Source organism: Antennarius striatus, chromosome 23 (assembly GCF_040054535.1).
Source record: "Antennarius striatus isolate MH-2024 chromosome 23, ASM4005453v1, whole genome shotgun sequence".
NCBI classification, from domain to species: domain Eukaryota; kingdom Metazoa; phylum Chordata; class Actinopteri; order Lophiiformes; family Antennariidae; genus Antennarius; species Antennarius striatus.
Window position 1 is genome coordinate 578,276 of NC_090798.1, and position 26,080 is coordinate 604,355.

General features: G+C 46.8%; 1 protein-coding gene across 2 annotated transcripts; it reads right to left on the reverse strand.

Annotated features, from left to right (window-relative positions):
* Nucleotides 1–581: 581 nt before the first annotated feature.
* On the reverse strand, nucleotides 582–26,080 carry LOC137590522 (NACHT and WD repeat domain-containing protein 2). 2 transcript variants are annotated; one of them, XM_068308169.1, is made up of 8 exons: nucleotides 25,918–26,080; nucleotides 24,787–24,958; nucleotides 20,842–20,930; nucleotides 15,147–15,263; nucleotides 10,613–10,816; nucleotides 10,229–10,379; nucleotides 8,664–9,253; nucleotides 582–6,920 (listed from the first exon to the last, which is right to left on the reverse strand). In XM_068308169.1, exons 1-8 carry the CDS (start codon nucleotides 25,930–25,932, stop codon nucleotides 3,024–3,026), a joined length of 5,235 nt encoding a protein of 1,744 aa, XP_068164270.1. In that variant the 5' UTR covers nucleotides 25,933–26,080; the 3' UTR covers nucleotides 582–3,023. The 2 variants fall into 2 exon arrangements, with proteins under 2 accessions (XP_068164270.1, XP_068164271.1); XM_068308170.1 differs by lacking the exon at nucleotides 25,918–26,080 and having other exon boundaries at nucleotides 24,787–24,952.

The following is a 26,080-nucleotide window of genomic DNA, read 5'->3' on the forward strand; positions in this document are numbered from 1 at the left end:
GAGTGACACCACTGGGAAATTAAAATGGTAACCCAAAGCAACAGACTTTATTGGTCGATCGCAGCTTGATCCTGTGTTTGCTTTGCTGGTGTGTGTGTGTGTGTGTGTGTGTGTGTGTGTGTGTGTGTGTGTGTGTGTCCGGCCGGCCTACAGGTGCAGCCGCACACGCAGCACCTAATTAGAATGACAACGTCAGCCGCTGTTGGAGAAACATTTGCCACGCTTGTCTGGGATTTGGCATCAGGAGCAGAAGAGCAATTACCGGCCAATCAGATGATTCCAGAGCTCTGCTGTGTGTTAGTGTGTTTGTGTGTTAGTGTGTCTGTGTGTGTTTGTGTGTCTGTGTGTGTTTGTGTGTCTGTGTGTGTCTGCCGCTCCTGACTAGAGAAAAAATCAAACAATTGTCACCTGCTTTACAGGATGATTTGTAAATTACAGAGCCAATCAGAATTGGGCTAATTGCAGGCGAAGAGGAGAGATCTTCATCACATCTGTGATTGTCTCATGAGAAACAAACGCTGGCGTCGACAAGCAGGAAATAATTACAAGGAAAAACCTCAGACGCTGCCGTGGAGGCAAAAAGTGAACCATTTTATTACAGTAAAATGTTTCATACAAACAATGCATACACACTAGTTTAATATTGCTTCAGACATAAGTTTCTTTTCCATTTCCAGTTAAACAACTCTGTAACAAAATGTAAATACAACATTTATGAAAATATAAATCTCTAAACAGGTACGTCAGTCCTGACAATACAAAGAATACCATAGAAACATTCATTATACCAGTATGTCAACTAGGAGTTGCAAACATGTAAGTTTTTAAAAGGTCATTCAAGTTACTTAACATACAATAATACCGTTTACTGGCTTCCATATGGACACATTCAAATATACTCTTAAACTAGCATCGCAATATGTTTTTAAAGATTATCACGTTTTCTCTATCAGAAACGGAATCACAATAGAACACCGAAACAATTTGGTACCAATATAATTACAGTACAAGCCTCAAAAAACAAACACAAACTAGAATTGGGGCTTTGGCAATAATGTGGTAATATTTGTTTGAGTTCAGAAATTCTTGTGTTGGAGGGAAAAAATGTATTTTAAAGCTTGGTGTTGCTACCCGGTTTGAAATGATTCCAGGGCCGTTATCTCAGCAGAGGGATGGAATAGCCCTTAAACACCTCTCGTTTTCAGTCATGCCAGACAGATGATTGGTCAAAATTGCGTTTTTGGGTCATCACAGACATGCGTTTAAAAAAGAAGCAATTACAGTACCTGCAAGGTACAACCTCATAAATAGCTCAGCATTCTGTTAGATTGTCAGCAAACCAGATCGTACCGGGCTCCAGAGCGCCACCTGTGGGTTCATGTGAGCCTGAGAAGCAATGTTGAAAGACCTCCGGTCGCCTGTCGTCCCTTAAACCTGCCTTAAAACTCTCATTTATTAATGAGCCAAATAAAAACCGACTCTCTCGGTAAGAGTTGGACCAAAATTTCTTACAATAAATCGATTAGATATGAACATAAAAGTACAAGCAGAGCTAAAACTCTATTGGGACTGAAACACGGGTGAATTTGTTGCTTGAGTGTCGAACAGTTTCTGCTCTTCAATCTGGATCTAGGTCTTTCAACAGAAGCTCTTTTATGTGTTAAACTTCACCAGAGATTCATTTTTATTTGTGCGATATTTTCTACAAATTCACATCTTTTTTTAAAAATTCCCACTCATTTCACTCCCAGGTTTACAAAGCTGATAAACCTTGATGCTTAAAATCCATCCTGACCCTCGATTCATCGCATAAATGTTCAAACTTTCCGTTTTTACGTTAATTCCAGGCATATATTGAGGGACTGTAGCATCTGAAGCGTTAGCTGTAACCGGTAAGCACTGGGATGGCCTCTTGTATTTTTTTTAGGCAAACTCAATACTGATATTTTAAGACAACTCTAGATCACTTTAAACAACTTTTTATTTTTTACAAAGTTTTATATGAATAAATCTAACAATTCCTCACAAACCATTCATAAAGTGCTTCCACCTACTGTTTAAACCTCTAAATATATTCACATGGCCGAGTTGCTTCAGAGAAACAAGAGTCGATCTGTCCTTTTCTACCGGAACACTTGAAGAAACTCCACTAAACCTAAAGCGAGTCGACTGGTTAAGGCGTGAACGTGTATGGTGCTATGCTACACTTTATGCTCAATAGTGGTGTTTCCCTAAACACAAACGGCACAAACTGATGGAACTGCAGGTAAATTCACATCAAATTTACGTAAACTGTTCCGATAATGTCTACAGCTATCGTTACGAAGAGCAATGCCACCTATCTCTTGTGTTGTCGACTGAATTTCAGTACACTAGTCACTTAGATTTAACATCGATGCAAGTATTATGTAACTGTGTGTCTACTGTGTTTACAAAGTCCCTGCATTTTCATAAATCTTGTAATCTGCACATAAAGAATATTTTAAATTCCAGGCACTCACTTTGATTGCATTAAGCACAACATAACATTTTAAGGAGTTGCACAAATTGCAGCAGCCAAAAAGGGATATGTACATATGTTCATAGTTCTTCCTTTTTGTACAGTACCGACTGATGTTAATAGAAACGTAAATACACTTTTTTTTGGGAGAACATTATGGCATTATGTGCACAATGTGGATAAAGAAAGTCTACAATGAAGGTGACTTAAATACTAAGAACTTTTTTCATTAAATGGAAACGCAAAGGCAAAAGAAAACCTGACTTTTTCTCCTCTCAAATAAAACAGTAACAGTCTTCATGTGTGAAACAAACAGAAACTATATCAGAAGTTGGAAGTAAGTCGTACATAATTTGAGTGCAGCGTTAAAACGGTCGGCCCATTAACTACCCAGAGGGCTGACATCTGCAGCTGAATCACGTGGCTGTAAACAAGAATCAACTGCAACCCCAGAGATTCTACACTTTGTCCCCTATCTCTACCTGCCTGTCCTAACCCCTCCCCCAATCATTGATTCCACCAATCATTGCAGCAGTTCAGTCTTTTTCGTAGGCGTGGTGGACTCCCCCTCCCCGGAGTCGGACACATTGATTGGGCTATCTCTGGAGAACACCTCTGTGGACTCCCTCCAAACGCAGTCTGCAATGGTCTTGAAGGCCTGGTTGCAGCACTTGGGGCGCACCTTCTGCGAGGCGTTGTTGACAATCTGGCGACTGTTGGAGGTGGCTATCTTTATCTTGAGGGCAGCATCCACGCGATCTACGACCGTATATGTGCCGATGCTGCCGTCCTCAAAACCGATGATGATGTTCAGAGCTCGCTGAGAGACTGACAGGAATGTGGGTGTCTTGTACAGGGAACACGTGCCGATGCTCTTCCCGTCAGCGAGGCGCATCACGATCAGGTTGGACACGACGCCGGCATCGTCGTCTTCATCGCAGTTCCGGAAACAGACGTACACCAGGTAGCGTCCGTCTCTCGATAACTTCTGACGCCAAATGATACCGGCAGCATGAACAAGCCTCAGCTTCCCGCTGTGGAGATCCAGGACATTGATATTGTCATCACCTTTGGAGACAATTCCCAGCTTCCCATTGGGCGAGATCTGGAAGTCCTCTAGATTTTTGAGGAAGTTGGCAGGCAGTTGGACTCGCCTGCAGACAGACTCCTCAGCAACACTCCAGATGAAGATGGTCTCTGTGGATGTGATGAACACCACGCAGTCGGGGCAGTCAGGAATGAGCTTGAAGCTAACGATGCTAATGCCTTCATCACAGACAAACTTCTTGGACACACTGCCCGACCACAGACTGACAGCAAGAAGCTTGTTTTTGGAGGTTCCCACAAGGAAAGTGTTTGCAGTGGTGATCAGTGCGTTCTGGAGAGTGACTAGAATGTTGCACACTTTGTGTCCGGTTGCAAGCCTCCAAACTCTGGAAGCGTTTTGTTCACACAGGGACACCACAAACTGGTCATTGTGTGTGATTAGCAGCTGTGATATTCTCTGTCCGTTGATGCGGAAGATGTTTTCTCCAGTGGTGGTTTGCCAGATGTACTGAGAGGACTTGTCATCTGATGTGACCATGAGATCCCCTGAGGAAGTTAAGACAAGGTTCTCAACAATACCCTCATGCTTGAAGATGGTCTCAATGAAGCCGGTGCTGAAGTTCCACTTGTGTACAGCTTCGGAACCATCCATTGTAAACACAAAATCCTCTCTGCCAGAAAGCAGTAAGGTTTGGATCTTTTTGCCCGTTTTGTCGATGTTGGACATGGCTGTGATGATGTCGATGTCCCAAACCGACAGCACTCCGCTGCTGGCGACAGAAAGGAGTAGGTTGTGGTGGACAGACTTGATGAGTTTGACAATAGCCCCTGAGATCTCAATCAGGCTAGCCATGCACTGCCCACTGTCTCGCCTCCAGACGAAGATGGAGGAGGTGTTCTCCATTGAGGCCACGATACTTTGCCCGTTCTTGGACAGAACGGCAGCCACGAAGCGCTCCGAACGTTTGGCTTTGAATTTTTCTACCATCTTCCATACTTTTGTATCCAGAACCTCGATACTCCTAGCCTTACAAATGAGAATGGAGCGTTGGTCTTCAGATAATTCAATGCCCACCACTTCACTATCATCCCCTCTACAATCGTAATCTTCCATGAGCCGTGGGTTGGTGATCTCTTTGGTGTTCCAAACTGACAAACTGCCTTCATTGTCAATCATCACCATCTGATGGAGGGTGTCTAGAACTAGAATGGACTTGACGAATCCCCCAGAAAACTCAGAGGTGACGGTGGCCAACTTGTCCCCGTTTCCCAGATGAAAGACGGATGCGGTGTTGAGGTACTGGCCGCAGAAGGCATACATTCCATCTGGAGAGCACTGGACACAAGTCACCTCATACCAGCAATGGAACTGGTACAGAGGCCAACCGTAGAGAAGGTCAATAACGTTAACGTCTTTACTGGCTTCAAGCCAAGCCAATGCATGATGGGTGGACAAGGTAAAACCATTGATGAAAGCCACCCCACCAGTGACGCCACCGTGTTTGGACCCCTTGATTTCAACCTCCGATAAAAGGCAAGACTTGTGATTATCGTAGATAAGCAGCGTGTTTTTGGTTGTGGCTACAACCAGGTACTTTTCATCAGTGGTTAGCCTGATTCCCAGCACAACAGATCTGGCCGTGTCGATCTGTCTCAGAAGCTGTCTGCTCTCGATGTCCCAGGTGCTGACTGACCCATCTTCCAGGGCTACAAGGACTATGTTGGGGGCTAGAGTGGGCAAGATCTCCACAATCTGCATGTAGCTCGAGCACAGAGGAAGCCTCTCTGGACTATAGGTTACATCCATAGAGGAATGGAGAGGCACTATCGAGCAGTATTTCGGGCCATCCTTGTCACATTCCAGGAGGAGGTGTCTGAGCTTGGGGAGGGAGGTTACAACTGGGAGAAGTCTTTGTTGCAGTTCCGCAGACAGTGATGCTGGGTTCTTCAACACTTTCACCTTAATGCTACGGAGAGTGGTGGCCAGGAACTTGAGTTCTTTCTCTTGGGTGTAGCTGTATGCTAAGTCAATGTCTGTTAAAACCTTCTCAAATTGGCCAATCTTGATCATCGTGTACAGCCAGCTGAAGTTCATGATGACACCAAACATCAAGTCATCGGTGCGACCGCTCCTGGTCAGGTGGTAAACCAGCTCTGTCATCTTCCTGTGGTTGACAAAGAAAATGTCAGGTTCCAACAGATTGCACTGGAACACCCACGGCTGCTCGGGGGTCTGTCTGTCGTACGAATACTTGTCCGAAGATGTTTTCTCATGGCACTGCTGATGGTGAGGGTTTTTGTGATGAGCTATATTCAGGGAAGTGAAATGGTTGTTGTCATAAGTGAAGATCTTCTTCCTGCCTCCCGACCAAGCCCCCAGGAAGTACTCAGCCAAGAGACTGTGCATTTGATGGACGTCCTCTTCATTGCTAAGATACAACTTTTGGGCGATGAGGTGCAGGTGTCTGTTGGCCCAAACCATCAGCGTGACGTTACGCACCTGACGCTCCACCAGGTAACCGTCCAGCTCCTCTTTGAGTCTTGCTACCAAATCATAAGAGATCCTCAGGGGGTTCTTCAGATATGTTGCCACAATAACATCACCCAGAACTATATTATCAAGGGACAGGATATCTTCCAGCTCCACCTCAGTTAGCCCAGCCTTGGCCATGGTGATATACCCCAACGCTCTGAACACGAACCGCTGGCCCAACTTATTCTCCACTGAGTAGAAGAGCTGCTCTATACTTTCATGCACTGTGGAGCACAGAGACCTGTCATCCACGTCTTTGTGAGACCTCCAATGAACTACTTCTCTGTAGATGAGATTGACAAACATTGGCAATGTACACTTGGCGAGCGCCTCATTGACATAGATTTGTTGCCCTGAGGTGACTTTCCTCTTCACTCCCAGCAGCTGCTGTTTTAACGTTTGGCTGCAGACCTTGCGGTCCCTCTGGACTAACTCTACGTAATAATCCTCATCGTGGATCAGGTGTCGGAGCTTCTGCAAAATGCCATATTTATTGGGCAAAGTTGAGACTACAATTCGGACCGTCCGAGGCAGGTGTACGGGCAACCACCAGAGTTTACGAACTTCATCTGCGTCGGAGAGCTGCTCCAGGGCGTCCAGGACAATGACCAGCGGCCTTTGGAATGAGGATTCCCCGAGAAGATTGATCAGCAGCTCCTTCATCTCCTGGATCTTGTTAGGCAGAAAGTGAATCAGGCAGTGGTAGTTTAACGCAATCTGTTCACAAATGCTCTGGAGGAGAGTACGTAGGTCTGTGGAGAGCTGGCTGGAGCCGATAAAACGGACGATGACCACCGGGTCCGTCTCAGGGCCCATCTCTTTCTGAAGCCACGTGTAGGCCTGAAACACAGGACAGAGACATAGAAGACCGTCTTGAATGTTAAGTTGTCTGCAAATCAGGAAGGCAGCGGCGCAGAGATGCAAAATGACAAATGTAGGAAGACGTTTCACCTGCTTTCGACTGGATGTGCTCAAACGTAAAACCCATCACAGTCAGCCATAAAAGAAATTCCTCATCACCTTAATTAACCTGATTCTTATAATCAGTAAATGCCAGCCATTATCACGGTAAATTGAAAATCCAGTCCCTAAAGTCTCATTTCTACATCGGCAATATTCTCTGACTGTACCGCAGCAGCGATGGCTCAGTTAGCAGCTCATTACACACAGCAGCACTTTGTGCTCTAATGGTCGATTTAACTACAAGTGTGATTTGTAATTATCTGATATATATCATTCTGATTACGTATGACTCAAGCCTGTTTTCCAACCTCACACACATTACAGCAGTAAACTCCTGCACTAGTAATCCATCTTTCCTCCAACAGTACGTACTATTTACCCTTATTCTTCTAAGTTTATGTCAGCGGTGGGGGTTTGAGGCGTTAACCCCTTCCTGACTATAACAACATAGCCCTGATATTTCACGAAGCTGACCTTTGATCAGACAGGAACTATTTCCTTTCTATCGCCATGCAAAACAAAGCGTGCCACATCCAGACGTGAATGAGGAGATTCCCCGCTAAGCTAATTATGCGAGCTAACATTACAGCTCAGTGGAGGCGAATGGCATGAATGTGTTGTTGTGAACACGGACCTCCTTTCCGTGACTGGAAACACACTATTCTTCTGCACCATTAGAGTGGAGTGCTATTATTAGCGTGTGGATTTACACACGTCTCATGCAAACCGGTCGGGCTGTTCGGTGTTAAAACCACACACCTTTGTGCAGGAATACACAACCTGTGTTTATTTACGCATAAATACATAGTGCATATATATAGGTTGTGAATTTGTGAAAGCTTTATCAGGTTTACACTCGAGGAAACAGTTTGGCTGTCAGAAAGATCCACCCAACACTGGAAACACGGCAGAACAAAGACACCTGGAACAGTCATGGCATGAAAATCAGGACTCAAAGAAAACAGGAAAACTCCCCCGATGGAAAGAAAGTCGACTTCACTGTAAAACTGCACATTTTCTTCTTTTGACTCATGTTCCAGGTTCTGTTGCAAACCGGCTGCTTCCTCAGCTGTCGCCTCTGCTCAGAGCGAACAGAAGCGGCACATTTATTCATTATTTCACTTCATTTTACTTTCTTTTCTAATGTATTTCTGCTCTGACGTTACTTTATTCTTACAGTTCTGTCACGCCTTCCACAAACGTGAAGCTGGCGACGGATTCGTTTGTCGCCGCTGAGGTCGGACGGGTCTGTGGATCTGTGGGCGTTTGTGGTGTGATGTGGGCCTTTTGTGATCCTGATGCGGTCGGGCAACCAGATGGAACACACACACACACACACACACACACACACACACACACACACACACACACAGAACCACATGCATGTTCACTTCATGACACAAACGCACACAGACATGTGGACGTCGCTGCAAACGCTCCCTGAACGCCACATGCATGCACGCACATCGCCTCGTGAGACGATGGGGGACACGCAGATGGTTAAACGAGCATTTGTTTGCCCCCCCTCAAAGATGGGACATGCTCGGATCGGCTGGACGGATGAGCTCGAGCGTGAACGCCGTGGATCACGTGATGCTAATGGCGTCTGCGCCGTCTCACCTGTTTGGCCACCTCAGAGAGCAGCAGCGTCTTCCCGGTGCAGGGTCCTCCGTAGACCACCAGGGGGCTCATTCTGCTCCCCTTGGACGGCATCAGGTAGTCGTGGACGTAATCCAGGGACTCCGAGTTGAACTGGTAGAGCGCCGCGTAGCTTTTGCACAACGACAGGTGCTGCAGGATTTCGTCGTAGAGCGGGTCGGTCTCCGTGTCGAAGTTCTGCTGGACCGTGGCCTGGATGATGTCCACCATGTCCTCGTAGAACTGCTTGCACAGACCCTCCACGTAGTTGCTCTCCACTTCCTGCGAGTATCCGGACTTCATGTCGCAGTGGGTGACCGAGGAGTAGACGCGCAGGTTGGAGGCGGCGACCACCGTGGGGATGAACTCGTCGCGGACCTTCAGGAGGCGTTCGTAGGCTTCCTGGTTGCGCATCACGCGGTCGCCGCTGACGACCGTGTCCATGTACCGCGCCATCTCAGGCAGTTTGGCGAAGCGGTCGAAGTTGGAGATCTTGCGAATGTAGCAGACGCATTTCCTGAGAAAGGCTGGAGTTTGTTTCCCAAGGGCGAAGTCGAGTTCATCCTCCAAGGCTGGAAAAAAAGTAGTTCAAGTAAAACCTGGTTCAGATTTAGATTCATTTAAGGAGTTTAGGAGAACTTTATCCTGCAATTAAAAAGATTTCTCTTGAGCGAGAGAAAACAGAAGGAATAAAGTCGCATAAGTAAGAACTAACAGAGTCTCTGGAGTAGTTCTGTTCACTCGATAATTGGATGGGAGGGAGGAAAAGTGTGAAAGGAATGCTGGGAGCTGCAGGAGACGCACAACTTCCTCCTCCAGCCCAGTGTGTTCAATTAAAGCCGACAAAACTGTCACTTCCTGACAGGAAAAAAGTCGCTTCCTTTACATAAGAACTTACAAAACTTGGTCAGCAGTTACTTCATGAGTTTTTTCTTTATTCCCACCATTAAAAAGACGACGTGCTGCGTCTGCTGGCGACCAGCGCTCCAAACGGGGGTCTGGTCGTCAGGTGGTGACGGAGCTATCGCTGGATCAGTGCCCACGATGATGGCAAGAGACGAGAAATAGGTTTAGATAGAGGATTAGTTCACTAATCATGAGTTATACTATTATTATATTATATATTATTATTCTACTATTTTTATTATACTATTACGTTTATCCCTGGGTGTCACAAAAAGCTGCATATTCAAGATAAAAAAGGTAATCCAGGATTTATTTGGCCACTTTTATTAAATTGTCGGGGCTTTTTTTGAAAAATCTTTCTTTAATCTTAATTATGCAAAAATTGGGAGGTGTGGAATTATTTGTTTTTTTTAAAGTCAAAGAGTTATTTCTCAATTTGTCTGTTTTGTTCGACAATAAAAGAGAAAATATTGAGGTCACGATAAAAAAAGAAAACAGTGTAAAACCAAATATTGGAACTGAAGTGTGATTTCTTTTGTTCTTTTTAAATTCGGCCTGAAAATGAACTCCAGACGTGTTTTAACTTTAAAAGAGAAAAAGTCGTCAAAGGATGTGACGAGAAACAAAAGGCGAGGCGTTACCGGAGCAGAGGAACTTCTTGGCCTGAGCGCTCTTCATCGTCCCCTTCTCCTGCAGCTGCAGCACCGCCGTCCGGAAGGTCCTCTTGATCTCCTCCGACACGTTCCTCCACGCCTTGTCGTTCTTGGTCTTGGCTGTGCTGCTGGACTCCATCTGAGGGGGGGGCAGGAGGGCAGGATGAGGGTAGGATGAGGCTCTGACAGAATGTCAGCTGGAGGACTGGAAAACCAGTGAAATTAAAGCAAAATTCAAAGCAATATCATCGTAGTTTTAGTGAAACTGGATCATCCTGATGTGAAACTGCAGCTAAAGCCTCCTGAGGTCATCTGAAGGTCGTGCTGTGACTCTTTGAGTCCCTGCGGAGGCAGAACGTCAGCGGGACTCACAGAGTTCTGGTAGTTCTTCAGCATTTGGGCTTTGGGTTTGAGGTAGTATGCGGGTGGCACGGAGTTTTCGTCCCTGCAGTACCACTCCTCCAGGATGTGTGTGTCAAGCCCCGCCTCCACCGCCGCGTCCAGGATCATCTCGAACTCCGCTGACTCCACCTCCCCCGGCACGCGGATGCTGCCGTACTTTTCTCCCACCAGGCCCTGAGGAGACGGGAAGAGAGAACGAGGAGACGTGTCTCATCAGCAAACTAAAGCTGGTGTCTTTTTAATTTTTAAAATTGCTTCAAACACAAAATACAAAAAAATAAAAATAGAATAAATAATAAAAATAATAAAATAAAATAAAAAGGAATTAAGAAAAATAAATAAAAATATTTAAATAAAAGCAACAACAACAACAAATAATGTAAAAGTGGCAAAAATTCCACATTTTAAATCTGGAATATTTAATCAGCAATGTGACCGTGTTATATCTGCCCCAGTCATTCTGGTTCCATCGACACGTTTCAGTTGATATCACAACGTTCAGAAACAAAAGCATCTTTAAAATGAATTGTTTTCGGCACCAAAAAGCAGATTTGTTCTGCGGCTTCACAGCAAACATTTGAACGACACGCAATTATGTGAAACACACACAGCCTCGGCCAAATTCCTTAATGCTCAGTAATCTGTAATAATAAGAAAATGAGCAAATTGCCTGGTGTGTAGAACAGATGGGAGCGTTGTGAACGATCAGACACGAGGGCATTAATAAAAGGGACGAGTTCAGGTTTGTGAGGATAGAATCTCACACTGTGAAATTTAATTTAAACGTGCTTTTGTGATGTAAGTTAAGGTTTTTAACTTCACCACAATCATCACCACGCCGTACACACAGAATGCAAACAATCAGAAGAAGAAGCTGCGTGGTCACGCTTCATGTTATGAAATATTAAAAAAAACAGCTTCTTCTTACAGTATTACTTCTTTTTGGAGGAGTGTGTCGGTTTTTTATGGGATCCAACTGCATTATGCATTATTAGTTGACCCACTTAGCAACGCTGCAACTCAGGGAATAAAACTAAAGCAGGACGGATTGACCCCCCCCCCCCAGATTATTAAAGTGACTGCAATAAGGAAAGAGCCTCCCCAGTAATGAATGAATGAAACCTCCTGTGGCCAGACTTTTTCAAGTGCATCCAACAAAGCAAGAAGCCTAATTATGAAATGCTGCTAATTTAGGCGTCGAGCATCTGCCAAGAGATCTACACAGGACCACACCAGCGCCAAGCAGAAGAAGAAGAAAGGGATTGTGGGCCAGAAGAAAGAGTTTAATAGATAATAGAGTTTAACCAGGACGGGCCGCATTCCATTTACTGCAGGGATGGAGGTGGAAAGATCAGCAGCAGCGTTTGAGCCCAGAACCTTTCGTCTAAACGTCTCTACCGTCACCAGGGAGGGAAGTCCACTTCTGCCTGTTGGTTTTCCAGCAGGATGAAAAACTACTGAATGGATTTTATTACAAGTGTTGGTTTGATGGAAGCAGAACAGACCAGAAGAAGAGCTGGTGTGGATGAAGATGGAGGATTCGTCTTCTGAACGGAATCATTCCATGATTTCAAACTATTTGGTCTCATCTGTGGAAACTTGTGGTTTCTGTGAGGAGATGCATCTGTTTGGTCGTCGAGGCAACGGGGCCTCCATGGAGTGATGGAGACACCGGTGATGTATGTATATGTGTCATCTGGAGTGCTCCAGCAAACAGCTGATAAGTAGAACTTAATGCCCCGGGTGGGGTGGGGGTGGGGGGCAGATGAGATTCTTTCCTGCTCCACATAAATAGTCTGAGAGGCAGAAGAGGAGAGAGTCGCTGCAAGATGCTGACAAAGTCCCTGTCAGCTCACAGTGATGCAGCAGTGTGTGTGTGTGTGTGTGTGTGTGTGGATAGCAATCAGGATGAAACCAACTGGTGTAGCACACACACACACACACACACACACACACTTCCTCCGCCTGTCACGCTGGTGTGTAATCTACTGTCACTGCTGTCACACACTCAGCTCCCCGAAGCTAAACGGGAAGAAACGTCCAAATATTTAATACCACACACACACACACATACACACACACACACACACACACATACACATACACACACACGCATACACACACACACACACACACACACACACACACACACCGGCCTGGAACGAGGCCATCCGAAGTGGATTACAGCCCCACAAGTGACAAGTATGTGTGTGTGTCCCCATGTGTGTGTGTGTGTGTGTGTGTGTGTGTGTGTGTGTGTGTGTGAGAGTGTGTGCGTGTGTGTGTGTGTGTGTGTCCCCATGTGTGTGTGTGTGTGTGTGTGTGTGAGAGTGTGTGTGTGTGTGTGTGTGTGTCCCCATGTGTGTGTGTGTCCCCATGTGTGTGTGTGTGTGTGTGTGTGTGTGTGTGTGTGTGTGTCGTCTTGATGGCCACCTCGTGTTAGCGGGTCAAAGAGGAACATGTGAGGCCAACGTGAAGATAGCGACGCACACGGGGGGTGAACACATTCTCAGCCCCCCCCCCCCGGCTCCATCCCTCCCTGCCCCCCCCCCCCCCACTCATTTGGCTTTGCATCCTGGGAAGGTTTTTACACTCCAGCTAAGTGCACTCTATCTGATGAGCTGGTTGTCAGCGGCAACGGGGGTATTTTTCACGGCTCCAGCTTGAGTCGACTAATCAATCACTCCTGGGGGGTCGGTCAATCTAATAAAGGAGCCGGTCTGTTCTGATATTTGCTGTACCAGCGTTTGAGTGTGTGTGTGTGTGTGTGTGTGTGTGTGTGTGTGTGTGTGTGTGTGTGTGTGTGTGTGTGTGTGTGTGTGTGACTCATAGTCTCATCATCTGGTTTTTAGTGGTAAAAGTATTGATCAGTTTAATCAGAACGAGTATATTTGAGTCACTCAAGCTGGATTCTCACTGTTGACAATGGGCCCCCCCCCAGGCCCCCCAGGCTAACGTGTTAGCGGTTACATCACGCTAAACTAAAGGAGAGAGAGACAGGATCTCCTCTCACAAGCTGCAAAACCTGTCGCACGTCCGGTCAGACGAGTGGAACAAAAGCAGGAGAACTGGATGTGTGTGTGTGTGTGTGTGTGTGTGTGTGTGTGTGTGTGTGTGTGTGTGTGTGTGTGTGTGATGTTTACCCACACACTCCTGCAGGCGTTTGTCAAGTTTCTTACCAGCGAATCCGAGACAAACGGAGTGAAAAAAGAGGGAAAGACCGACACGTCTCTTTGTCATTCTTAATCTCCAGGTCACTGACACCATCACCATGCCAACCTGTGCTATCGCCATGGAAACCAGGTTTATTGCACTGACAGGTTAGAGGGAAACCCCTCCCCCTTATCCAGGTGGTTTAACAACCCCCCGCTCTGGAAAAAACAGCCTGGAATTGATTCTTGTGACGACTGAACCGTCCAATCAGAGGCTGGACGTCATGTGATAAATCACTCTGGGGGGGGCAGTGTTTTTGGGCTGCTGAACGGGATCACCACCAAGAGGAAAATGTGTGTGTTTGAAACGGAAAGCGAGAAGAAGAAGTGAAGAGAGATGTGAACACCCACCAGCCTCACGCAGAGATCCTCGTCTATAAATAAAGATGTGACACCCCCCAGTGGAAATAAACAGCCCTCCCCAGGAGGGAAAGGACAACCCAGAACTGTCATAAACCTGGATGTCGGACAGATTCCTCCGTCGCTGTGTGCCGGCGATTCGGGGTCATCCGGGGTTAAAGCGCTGCAAGGCCTGATGGGACAGGATGTAGGTTTGTGCTGAATCTACTTTTGCATTTATTTTGAAAAGATTTTTTTGAGTTGATTTCCTGTGACCGCTGTCACATAATTAGCTTAGCTGGAGCTACGTTTGTTAGCTTCATCAGCAGGTGGAGGGAGAGAAATGCCAACGTTCTGTTGTCATGACAACGCTACTTCGCAAGGCTCACATGTGAGCATGCAGACCAGGACTTCTGTCTTACCCACAATGCATCACTTCCTCCCTGTGATCTTTCGCCTCAACTTCAACTTTGTGCCTGTTTCTACATTTTTACATTTTTTAAACGACCTAAAAATCGTTAAAACTTCAACAGTATAATTTTGCACCATTTTCTACACATTTATTCTTCGTGCTCAGGCAGATGTGACCTCTGGTGCCACCTAGTGGCACGTCTGTGAGCTTATTTCCCTTTAAATGCCATTTTTATGCCATTGAAAATATAAATATATATAAATATATAAAGAGATGAATAAAAATGATTAAATTAGTTGATTTAAATTGGGTTATTTCCATTTTAAGAACTCAAACGGAACCCCAAAGGAATGCAGACGCAACTGAAGGATGTGGAACACGACGGTGACTCTCGTCACGTCTCCAGCCTCCAGGTGTAGATGGTTTCACACCTTTATTATTCCCTTTATTATCTTATCTTCAACATACATCATCATTCCACACCTGAAACCTGATGAATCGGTGACGTTTCAGACGACAAATGGTTTGGTGTGACACTCACCACGAAGCAGGGCCCAGCGGACGTCTTCAGACATTCCTCCAGCAGCTTCATTCTCAGTCGCTGGAGCTCTGGACTGTCCCACTCCTCCGGGTCCACGCCCCAGTACAGGTCCACCACCTGGACAAACACCAGTAGGGGGCGCCAGTGAGCGCACACACACACACACACACACACACACACACACACACACACACACACGGTCATGAGTGTCAGCGGCCCAGATGCTATCAGCTCTAAGCGTGCCATCGGGGGAATCTCCCGACGGGGGGGAGGAGGGTGAGGAAACACTTGTCGGTGTCGCCCACGTCGTGTTGGCTCGGGCTTCGTCGCCGGGGACGACGGCTTCCTGGCTGTTTTATCTTGTTACGACCTGACATATGCACGCGACATAACGCGCAAGGTCACCTCATTCCCTTCGACTGCGCTGCTCTGGCCTCCAGGTGGCGCTGTTGGAGGAGTAAAACGGAGTTCGACGCAGTTCATTATCGCTGCTCCAGTGTTATTACAACACCGCCATCTGCTGCCCTGGCATGCGTACTACCGTCGGTTTTGGCGCGTCCACATGAACGGAACTCGTACACGTCACAGGTGTGACACGGGTCACTCTGGCTTCCATGGCAATGGTGACGTTTCAAGATAGTGACAAATCTTTGCCCCCCCCCCCATGAGGATTGTAAAAGACGTGGTTGTTTTGTGAATCGTGGTCCTTTATTTTTCTAAAAACACTCCCAGAGGAGACGTTGACTGTTTGTGATAATTTCAGTTTTTGTTTCTATTATTCTGACTTTATCTCTGTTTTTATTTGATATTAGTGGGCAGCATTAGACACTGTATTGGTAGAAGAAATCCAGTCACGGTCAGGTGTTGCTGGGGTGTGGCAGGAGGAGGGGCCACGTCTCCACAGTCTCGTCTCCACACCTGTCCCTCGTCTCCACACCTGTCCCTCGTCTCCACACCTGTCCCTCGTCTCCACACCTGTCCCTCGTCTCCACACCTGTCCCTCGTCTCCACACCTGTCCCTCGTCTCCACACCTGGACGTGATCAGGCTGATGATCCTGAGGCTTTTGAAGCCAGACTCTCTTCTGGTTCTGTTCCAGGTGGTGTGGTGCCCCCGCCTGCATGTCGTGTTTGCAAGTCTTCTTGTGTTTCCTTGATTTTTGGTTGTATTGAATAAATATGGGAGAAGACTTCTGTACCGGTATTGTGCATTTGGGTCCAAACCTGCCCCCCCCCATGACAACAGTATGAGAATCTCATTGTCATTCGGCCCCCGTTAGTTTTTGTCCCCCGAGCAGCTGCAGAGCCATCGATCGATCAACAAATTGTCTTATTTCTCAGTGATGGAAAAGCAGGAAAATCTCATATCTAAAATAATTCCAGCACACAGCCTCATCCGTGGGGGAGACGCTGATGGGCTCGACTTGTTGTAGGTCCCAGAGGGAGGGGGGAGTTGATAAGACGAGGTTTGAGCAGGTGATTGGGAGGATGCATGGTAATTAAAAGCTAAATGAAGGAATTAGTCATCAGTCTGTTTGTGTGTGTGTGTGTGTGTGTGTGTGTGTGTGTGTGTGTGTGTGTGTGTGTGTGTGTGTGTGTGTGTGTGTGTGTGTGTGTGTGTGTGTGTGTGTGTGTGGGTGGGTGGTGGGGACATGCAGATTAGATCTGCTCCATCAACCCACCGTGCTTCACCGGGTCTGAAAGGATGCAGGAGATCTAGTTAACCCGTTGTCACGGCGACTTGATGGAGGAGTTTGTCTCAAACAGAAGAAAACATATAAATAAAGTTTAGAATATTTGAAGGAAGGCTGGTCGTCTCCTGGTGTCCTCGTGTCCTTTACTTCTAACTTCTTGCCCCCCCCCCCTTTATCTCTTTTCCCAGCGGTGCTGCAGGGGGGGTGTCGCCGCTTACGTAACAGCCGAGGCAGCTTCTGCTAAGCTGCTTTCTAAATGCCCTTGGAAGGCATTTGCCCACGGAGGGGCGAATGCAGGAGGGGCCTTTTCTTCATTTATTGAATGTTAGACTGTTAGACTTTGGGATTACGCCAAGATGCCCAGAATAAAGGGCATGAAATCAGGCAAAGACTCCGAGGCAGGAAAAAACCAACAGGAAAGAGAGATCTGGTGCCAGCGTATAAATATCTAAAGCCCTCTCTGCTGGCTGTGTCGTGGAACACGTCGTAAATCTCTAAGAATATTTGATGAATGCAGCTTTCCTAACGCTCCAGGAAAGTGCAGGTTTTAGCAGCAAACCCGCCGCAAAATCTGAAAATTTTGTCGTGACGTGAGGAAATAAACCCAACAGACACAAACAGATCAGACGCTGACGTCCAGCCTGGATTGGGACGTAACTTCAGGTGTTTACTCAGTGTGTTCCGTCTGCTTTGGTAAAAGTTCCACTTAATTTATGACTCCGACTGAGTTGATTCACTTCACGGCAGAATGTTGGGATGGGAATCAGGATTAAAGCTGATTCAGTCAGAAGAGGTTAAGATTAACATAAAGAGATGAGAACTAATCAGATCTTTACGACAGTTCATAACATTTACACCTAATTCAACGATTTGTATTAGCCCTTTATTTTTATAACTGTAAGAAATTAACAATTGAGACTTCAGAGCTGAATGTAACTGATGTAACTAAATGTAACTAAATGTAATGTAACTAAATGTAACTACTCCTTAATGTAACTAATAAATGTAACTAAATGTAACTCAGTGTAATGTAACTAAATGTAACTACTCCTTAATGTAACTAATAAATGTAACTAAATGTAACTCAGTGTAATGTAACTAAATGTAACTACTCCTTAATGTAACTAATAAATGTAACTAAATGTAACTCAGTGTAATGTAACTAAATGTAACTACTCCTTAATGTAACTAATAAATGTAACTAAATGTAACTCAGTGTAATGTAACTAAATGTAACTACTCCTTAATGTAACTAATAAATGTAACTAAATGTAACTCAGTGTAATGTAACTAAATGTAACTACTCCTTAATGTTAAATAACTGAATTTCTGACTGATTCTAGTTCCAAACATTACAGTTAGACAGAAAAAACATGTTTGTTTGTTTCTCTGTTCTAACATAAATCCTTTTCATTTGTCAGGTTATTAAACCCACAGAACTCCATCAATCAAGGATCAAACTATCAATCAATAAAGAAAAATAACATCAGACACAAGTTAGGACATTAACTTTGTTCAGTACGTTTAGTCAGAGTTAAAATGGGATGAACTACTGCATTGTGGGAAATGTAGTTTTTTTCTGAAACACTTGACCTATTTATTTTTAGACACTCTGACCTTTTATGCTCTCGAGGGCCACATTAAATGATGTGGAGGACCACATTTGGCCCCCGGGCCTTGAGTTGGACACATGAGCTGTAAACAGATATATTAATATTATTATATATTAATAAAACTCAGTTTCCTCAGAAGCACGTCTGACCGGATCGTTTCAGATGCTCATCTTTTGTTCTGTTTGCTGTTCGGTTCTTTTGACCTGAATGCTCCTCAGAGCACTGAGCAAATTATGATAATTATGATGCTGTTGATGGTTGGAGGCGACGCTGAGAAGCAAACAAAGCTTTTTGTGCTTAAACTAAAGTGGAAAGAAATCATTCCACTGATAGCAAACTTCGGTAAAACTTTATGATTTGCAAAAGACGGATCTAAAACGGAAAATTTAGGACGTTTTTGGATACAGTAGCTGTCATGAATTCATGTAGAATCCAATAGAAATTAATGGAAAAATAGAGGAACTGGACAGGCGTAAGATTGTTAAGTAAAATAGATGACATATTGTTTTGTCTCTCAAATACATTATTTGTGCTTTTAATAAAAACTTTTAAGATCAAATGTTAAAATCACAAAAGTAAAACATTCGACTCACATTCCAGCCAGGAAAAATTAAACACAATCAATTATCAGCTATTTGGTGACAGATTCAAAGAGCAAAGCGTCCTGAGTTCACAAAGCCTGACTGACAGCTGCCCCCCCCCCGAAAAAAAAAAAGTATTTTAAAAGCTTTCTACTTAAAGTCTAACAGATAATGAGAACAGACCGTCTGAGTGGCAGCCGTTTAACAGAAGCTCACAGCCAGGAAACTTTTATTGTAATTGTTCTGCGTGTGTGTGTGTGTGTGTGTGTGTGTGTGTGTGTGTGTGTGTGTGTGTGTGTGTGTGCGCGTGCGTGCGTGCGTGCGTGTGTGTGTGTGTGTGTGATGGGCAGTGAATTTGGCAACCATAGAAAGATTGGATCACATGATTAGCGCCGCTAAGTCCGGTAGCCCCTGGGTGCAGTTTATCTCCTGTGTGTGTGTGTGTGTGTGTGTGTGTGTGTGTGTGTGTCTGTGTGTGTGTGTGTGTGGGGAGGGGGCGTTAGAGATTATCTATAACCTGATAATTAAACACTGTCCAGGTTTTATCCAGGTCCCACACAGACGACCAATCACAAGTGTCCATATTTAGGACACAAGACTCCGCTGGATCCTGTTACGATCCTGTTAGGATCACTTCCTGTGCTGCTGCTCACCATCCAATCAGCTACTAGAGCCAAGACTTGAGGCAAAGCCACACCCACCTGATCCATAATCATTACAACAAATCGTTCAAAACCGACCAATCACATCCCGGCAGCGTGTGATGATGAACGACATCAGGACGGATAGGAGGAGACGGAGAAGATGTGAAGGATTGTGGTGCCGTGTGTGTGTGTGTGTGTGTGTGTGTGTGTGTGTGTGTGTGTGTGTGTGTGTGTGTGTGTGTGTGTGTGTGTGTGTAGAGGAGGCGTGTCCACACATACATCATAAATCAAAGACTAAAGCATCAAGGAGAAAACACACACACACATAAATGAGACGCGAATGGGGAGCGTTAGCGCTGATGCTAGCTGCCATCAGGCTGCAGGAGGCGGGGGGGGGGGGCGTGTGGGAGAGGAGGAGGGGCGGGGCTGTCGTGGGGGTGGGGGTGTGTGTGAGTCATAGTATTCACTCCCCGGCCTCACGCTTCCAGCTGAATCACCAGACAGACACGTGGCCCCCCCCACCGCCGCCAACGGAGCCTCAACCGCTTCGCCTGGCGCCGCTCCCCCACACAGATTAACAAACAATCACTGATGGAATGAGGAGCAAGGGATGATGGGTAATATTCATGGGTTGTTGAATAGACACCAGTCCTCCAATCAGAACTCTCCTGGTGGGTGTGTTTCCACCAGGGTGGGGGGCTTCTGGGACTTTTGTCAGTCGGGTCATTTTTTCAAATCTGGTTGCAGCCAATCAGATTACCCCCCCCCCCCCGGACTGGCGCTCCTCCTGGTGTAAAACCAGCTCTCCTGAAATCCGTCCAGGAAATATCTGTGCGCCCCCCCCCCACCTGACTCCAGGCTCTCCTGCGTTTGTGAAACAAACGTCGCTCTGATAGCGATCTCTCTGTGATGCTGATTAGCAATGCAAATAATCCCGATCAGCGGGGTGGGGGGGGGCAATCCTCTGACAACGATGCAGGGGAAACCCTCGCATGGCGCCGCCTCATTGGCAGCTCTGAAGCCTTATCTACCAGCCTTCTGTACGCTTCAAGGGACGGCGACCTGGGGGGGTGGTGATGTAGATTTGGAAGCACTTGACAGTTAGACCCCCCCACCCCCCCAGCTGCAGGACGGGAAGCAAATCAAAGGATGTGTGAAGCCTCACCTGGAATTCAATCCCATAATTCTCCCTGCAGAAGTCTCGTAGTTTGGGGTAGACGTGCTCCTTCAGGGCGTTTCGCTCCGCCTCCGTGTCTGTGGGGGGGGGGGGGGGGGGCAAAGGTGTCAGAAAGTCTGGTTCATGATGAAACTTCATCGACGAGCAGTGATTTTAACATTTCAATGAGTCTAAACAACACTGTAATAACACTGTAATAAACTGATTATCTCCTTAAAATCAGTTATAAAACAGTGACACAAGCCTTTGACCTTTGACCTTACCTCTTCGTTTCTTACACCACTGATGAAAACAATCAATCCTAAACCAACATCAGCACCGGATCGGCTACGGCTAGCCTGCGTGTAGCGTACGCTAACGTCTGCACGCGCTGGTGAGCGGCGTCGAGGCGATGATGATGTGGGCTGATGGTGTGTGTGTGTGTGTGTGTGTGTGTGTGTGTGCGCACCCACACGCTAACGAACAAAGCCTGACGCCCTCCCTCCCACCGCGCGCCCCCCCCCATCCAACGTCTCCATCTTTTCCTTTCCATTTTTTCCTCCAATCAGCTCTCTCCTTTCTCTCTCACGCGTGACTCTTCTTCCTCTCATCCTCCCTCGGCTTTCTGGGAACTCAGGGGCGGCCGACGGAACAAAGACGCCGCGGCTTCTGACAATCTTTTGTTGTTTTCCTTCGCTGTCGTTCTTTCGCTCTTCGGGTTCTGTTTAAAATCAGGTTTAAATGATGAATTAAGAATTTAAACAGATTAAATCCAGACTTTTATCATCACCTCATTCCATAATCTGAAGGTTTTCTGCTTTTATTTTCCTGCTGGACCCAAAAACACCACGTCTAGAACCAGGAAGTGCGTGGCTGTCTGGGTTTTATGGATGAACTGATGCGACTGAATCGATGGACGACCTGGAGACGCTGGAGTGGATGTGGAGCATCCATCCATGAAGACCAGATGTTCCTCTGACCCCCCCCCAGAGGTCACCCGCAGGCCGCCAGCCGGAGGCGGAGCAAAACCCAGCTTTAAAGCGATGATGTTGTCTCCCGGCGTTCGTTTGATCAGCGTTAGCGTCAGCGTTAGCCGCGGCAGCGTGGAAACACACCATCATGGGTTCAGCGGGCGACAGCTGTGCTAGCAGCTGCTGCCTGGGGGGGCGACGCGTCTGAGGAACCACAAACACGCCACACACTCAACAACCAGGTCAAGGATGACATCATCGCGTGATGACACCACTATGGATTCCCCTCTGTGGACCAATCAGACGTCAGTATACTAAACACGCCTCATTCCAAGGAGAACGCAGCTTTGGGATATTAATCTTTGATGTTTAGTGGTACACAGGAAGTGACATCCCGTTGCTTCTAAGTGGATAAGGGGGCGTGGGGGTGTAGGGGTTGGGGCTGGGGGGGTTCGATGGCTTCACAGCACTCTGGGAAACTCTGAGAGGTCAAACATTTCAGGAGAAGAGCGGAGGCGAAGGACAACACAAGAACAGGAGATATCAGCTCGCGCCGTAAACCCCACAATGCTGCAGAACGGTGAACCCCCCCCTCCCAAAAAATAAAAATCTGGCACTCCAAAGCCCCTGGAGAAGCAATTTATTTAACAAAAGCCACCCTTGAGGGAGTCTCTTCACCTGTCATCTCTGGCTTTGTCCTCTCTGCCCTCCATCCAGCTCTTTATTTAACTCTCTTTCACCAGAATCAATTCCAAAAAGTGGATGATTAGGGGGGGTGGGGGTTGGGGGGGGGCGAGGTGCAGAAATCCAAACTGAAAACCTGCAACACCGACCGACTCCAGAGGGGAGCGATTTGGAGCACTTTGAATAATTGCGGGTTGAACTTTAACGTAATTAGAGGTCTCCATGGTGACATGCTATAAGCGTGTTGATGGCGTGTTGAGGTGGGGGGGTGAATGATTTGATGCATCACAGCCCCGAGGCTTCCTGCATTAAACGGCTTAAGTGATAGCGCGCGTAAAAATAGCCCCCTATTGCTCGCAACCGATACCCCGAGGTGGCAACAGCCAGGTAATGCAGCGGTCTTGATCCGCTCATATGGATCTACACACACACACACACACACACACACACACACACACACACACACACACACACACACAATTGACAGATGAGACAGACTGCATAATGCATCGACGCGTGCGCTCAAAAATAAATCATGTCAGGATTGGCTGCCTGTTGGGAAGAACAGACAAAGGGTTTTAAATTGATTGACTATGGCACACACACACACACACACACACACACACACACACACACACACACACACACACACACACACACACACACACACACACACACACACACACACACAGCTTCATCCACCTGAGCCAAGCTATCTGGTGACTCATTAGCATCATGGAGGGATGTAAATCCATTCAAATTAGGCGATAATCTTATGTTTTGGCAAACACTCCTGAATACCTGTTTCCACGACGATCCTGCTTCTCCTGTCACGTTTAAATCAGGCGTTTTATTCTTAATTTAGTCAAATCCAGTAACGATTTCAGGCTCGTTTTAGTGTCTGTGTTTATATTTGAGTCTCTTTCACGTCAGATTTGTCTGATTTTTATCTGAGGAAAAGCAGGTTGAATCGTAAGAAAGTGTCGGGTCTGACGGTGTCGGTTTAAAGTTTAATCCAATGGTGGACCATGTTCTGATTTGCATATTTATTTTGGACCTCGCTGGCGCCGCTCCAGAGACGCTGGGCTGCTCGTGTTTTTTAAACTCCACCAGATGAAAACGTGGGACTCCGATCGGCGGCTATCCAGAGGGAAACTCGCTGCTGGACGCGACGCTGCTAAAGAATACTGAGAAATGAGTCAGGAACAAAGGTTGTCGACGGGTATTTAGAATCAGAACTAGAACCTAGAGCTCTAAAGTTTGAATGTGAGGAGCTGAAACTGGGCTTTAAATGATGAGGACCAAACACACCCAAACCAATGCGCTGGAATGGAAGCTGCAGGGCCTCCTGTACGCGACTCAGCGCTTCAGCCTCTACACCGTGGGGCTGTTCCAGTGGAAACAGAGCAGAATGAGCTCCAGCGGGGTGGGGGGGTGTCTGTCCACATGTGCTGATGGTGTGGAAGGGAAGTGGAATAGGGCGACGTCGCATTTCCATCTAATCACGAACCCCCCCTCCCCCCAAAAAAGAACTTATTCTAGGTCTGATGCAGCGACGTGTGAGAGAGACTTTCTGTTTGTTATTGGATCTGCGTTTATTATGGGATGGAGGTTTCACTTTTGACATTCTTGCTGTAGCAGCTACAGGTGGCGACACTTCCTGCTGGGGGCTAAAACAGAGCAACCTGAGGCCAGTTCATTTGGCCTCTGGGGGGAGGAGGAGGCAGAGAGAGTAAATGACAGTGATGTTTGCACCACCCTTTTTAATCCTACGCCCCCCCCCCTCCATAGCCTACTCTACTTCCTCTGCCTTGTTTACTCCAGTTTTGCTGAGCCTATTTTTACCCCCCTGCCCAGAGGAGAAATTCAAACACGGAGCTGCAACTGGGTGCCTCCCTCTCACACAACCCCCCCCAATGGAAAAGCAATCTGTTGTTCCACCCTGTTGTTGGAATAAATCATGCACCAGTTTGGATTTAACATAATTAAAGATGTTTTACAGTCGGGGGTTAACTTCACCTAAAACAGACACTCACAACGGGTCCAAATCGATCCGAACCAGACGATTTATTTCACATCCTGGTCCTGAACCTGATCCTTCAAGACGAAGACATAGTTTTAAACAGCAAATATCAGTTTTAGGATCATTATTGAGGAAATATTGAAGTTTATGAGACATAAAACATCCTCAGTAGACCTGGAGGTGAAGATGGGTGGTCTCAGGTTTCTGCAGGTTTGTGTAGGTGTATGTGTGTGTGTGTGTGTGTGGGGGTGGTGGAGATGATTGGGGGGGTCTTACCGTCAGGGTTGGAGGAGATGAAGACCCGGACGCTGCGGCCGGTGGGGACGCTGTGCGGCGGCAGCGCGTTGATGTTACCGCTGATGGCCGCCCTGCGCAGCGCGGACTCCCGCGGACACGGCTGCCTGCTGCCCACTCCCGACGGCCACATGGGGGGCGACTTCCAGCGTGGCTGCACGCACACACACACACACACACACACACACACACACACACACACACACACACACACACACACACACACACACACACACACACACACACACACACAGGCAAAGAAGTGGCGCGTTAGCGCGTCCAGGCGCGCGTCACGCACGTGGATAACGGTTCATGCTTGCGCGCAAATATTTCCCTCATCCATTCACGCAAACGCGGGGCGTGAATTATGGCAAAGACGGGATTTCAATTCACCTTTAACATATTTATTTCATTCTTTCCTTAATTCGCTTCAAAATAAAAGTTATTAAATTGATTTTCTGATCATTTTGGCCACTTTAAATAAATTAATGCCTGTTTTTTCCCCCCTCCCAAATCAGACTGAATATTTTAATCAAGCGTGATAATCTACTTTGCCATATTTTTGACGCCCTCCGGACACACAAACACACACCAGTCAAGTTACGATGGATCTGTCAGTTCTACCATCACAGGAAGGGTTTTGAATGTGTGGGTTTATCGCATTCAAAGAGGGAGGACGTTACGCACAGCCTACCACCGTCACGGTGCATGCGTAATTTGTATACATGTCCTTGGATGCATTCATGGATTTTCATGCCACTGGAGGACGAACAGAAAGAGACGACACAGAAGTGGAAAAAGACGAGCAAGGCAAGCATCAGTCGTGTTCCCACCCCAGAGAAGATGCTTGAAAAGGCAAATAACCGCTAGGAATGGTTATTCCGCCTGGAGCAGATGTCGGGTCGGTGCTTATCGGAGTTGGTCTATCCTCAAATCTTTGTTTCATAGACGGAAAACGTCAACACAGACACTAGGGAGCGGGGGAAAGTTGGGTGGTCCATCACTGAGCGCTAAATCCTCTGAGCAGACACTGAACATCTCTGAGGCTCCGCATCCGCGGGGAGGACTTGACTACAAGTGATGCTGGAGACGGGCACAACAACAGTTGCTCACATTCATTCGCTTCATTTCGCGGCTTCCCGAAATATCCAAGCGTCGAGGACGGAGAAAGCCGAGCGCCCATCAGAGTTTCTGTGGCCGACAGACGACGTCGGGCGACGGTGAAACGGGCTCCGTGTGTCGGAGGGCTCTCCGCCGCATCCTGCTGTCTCCCCGA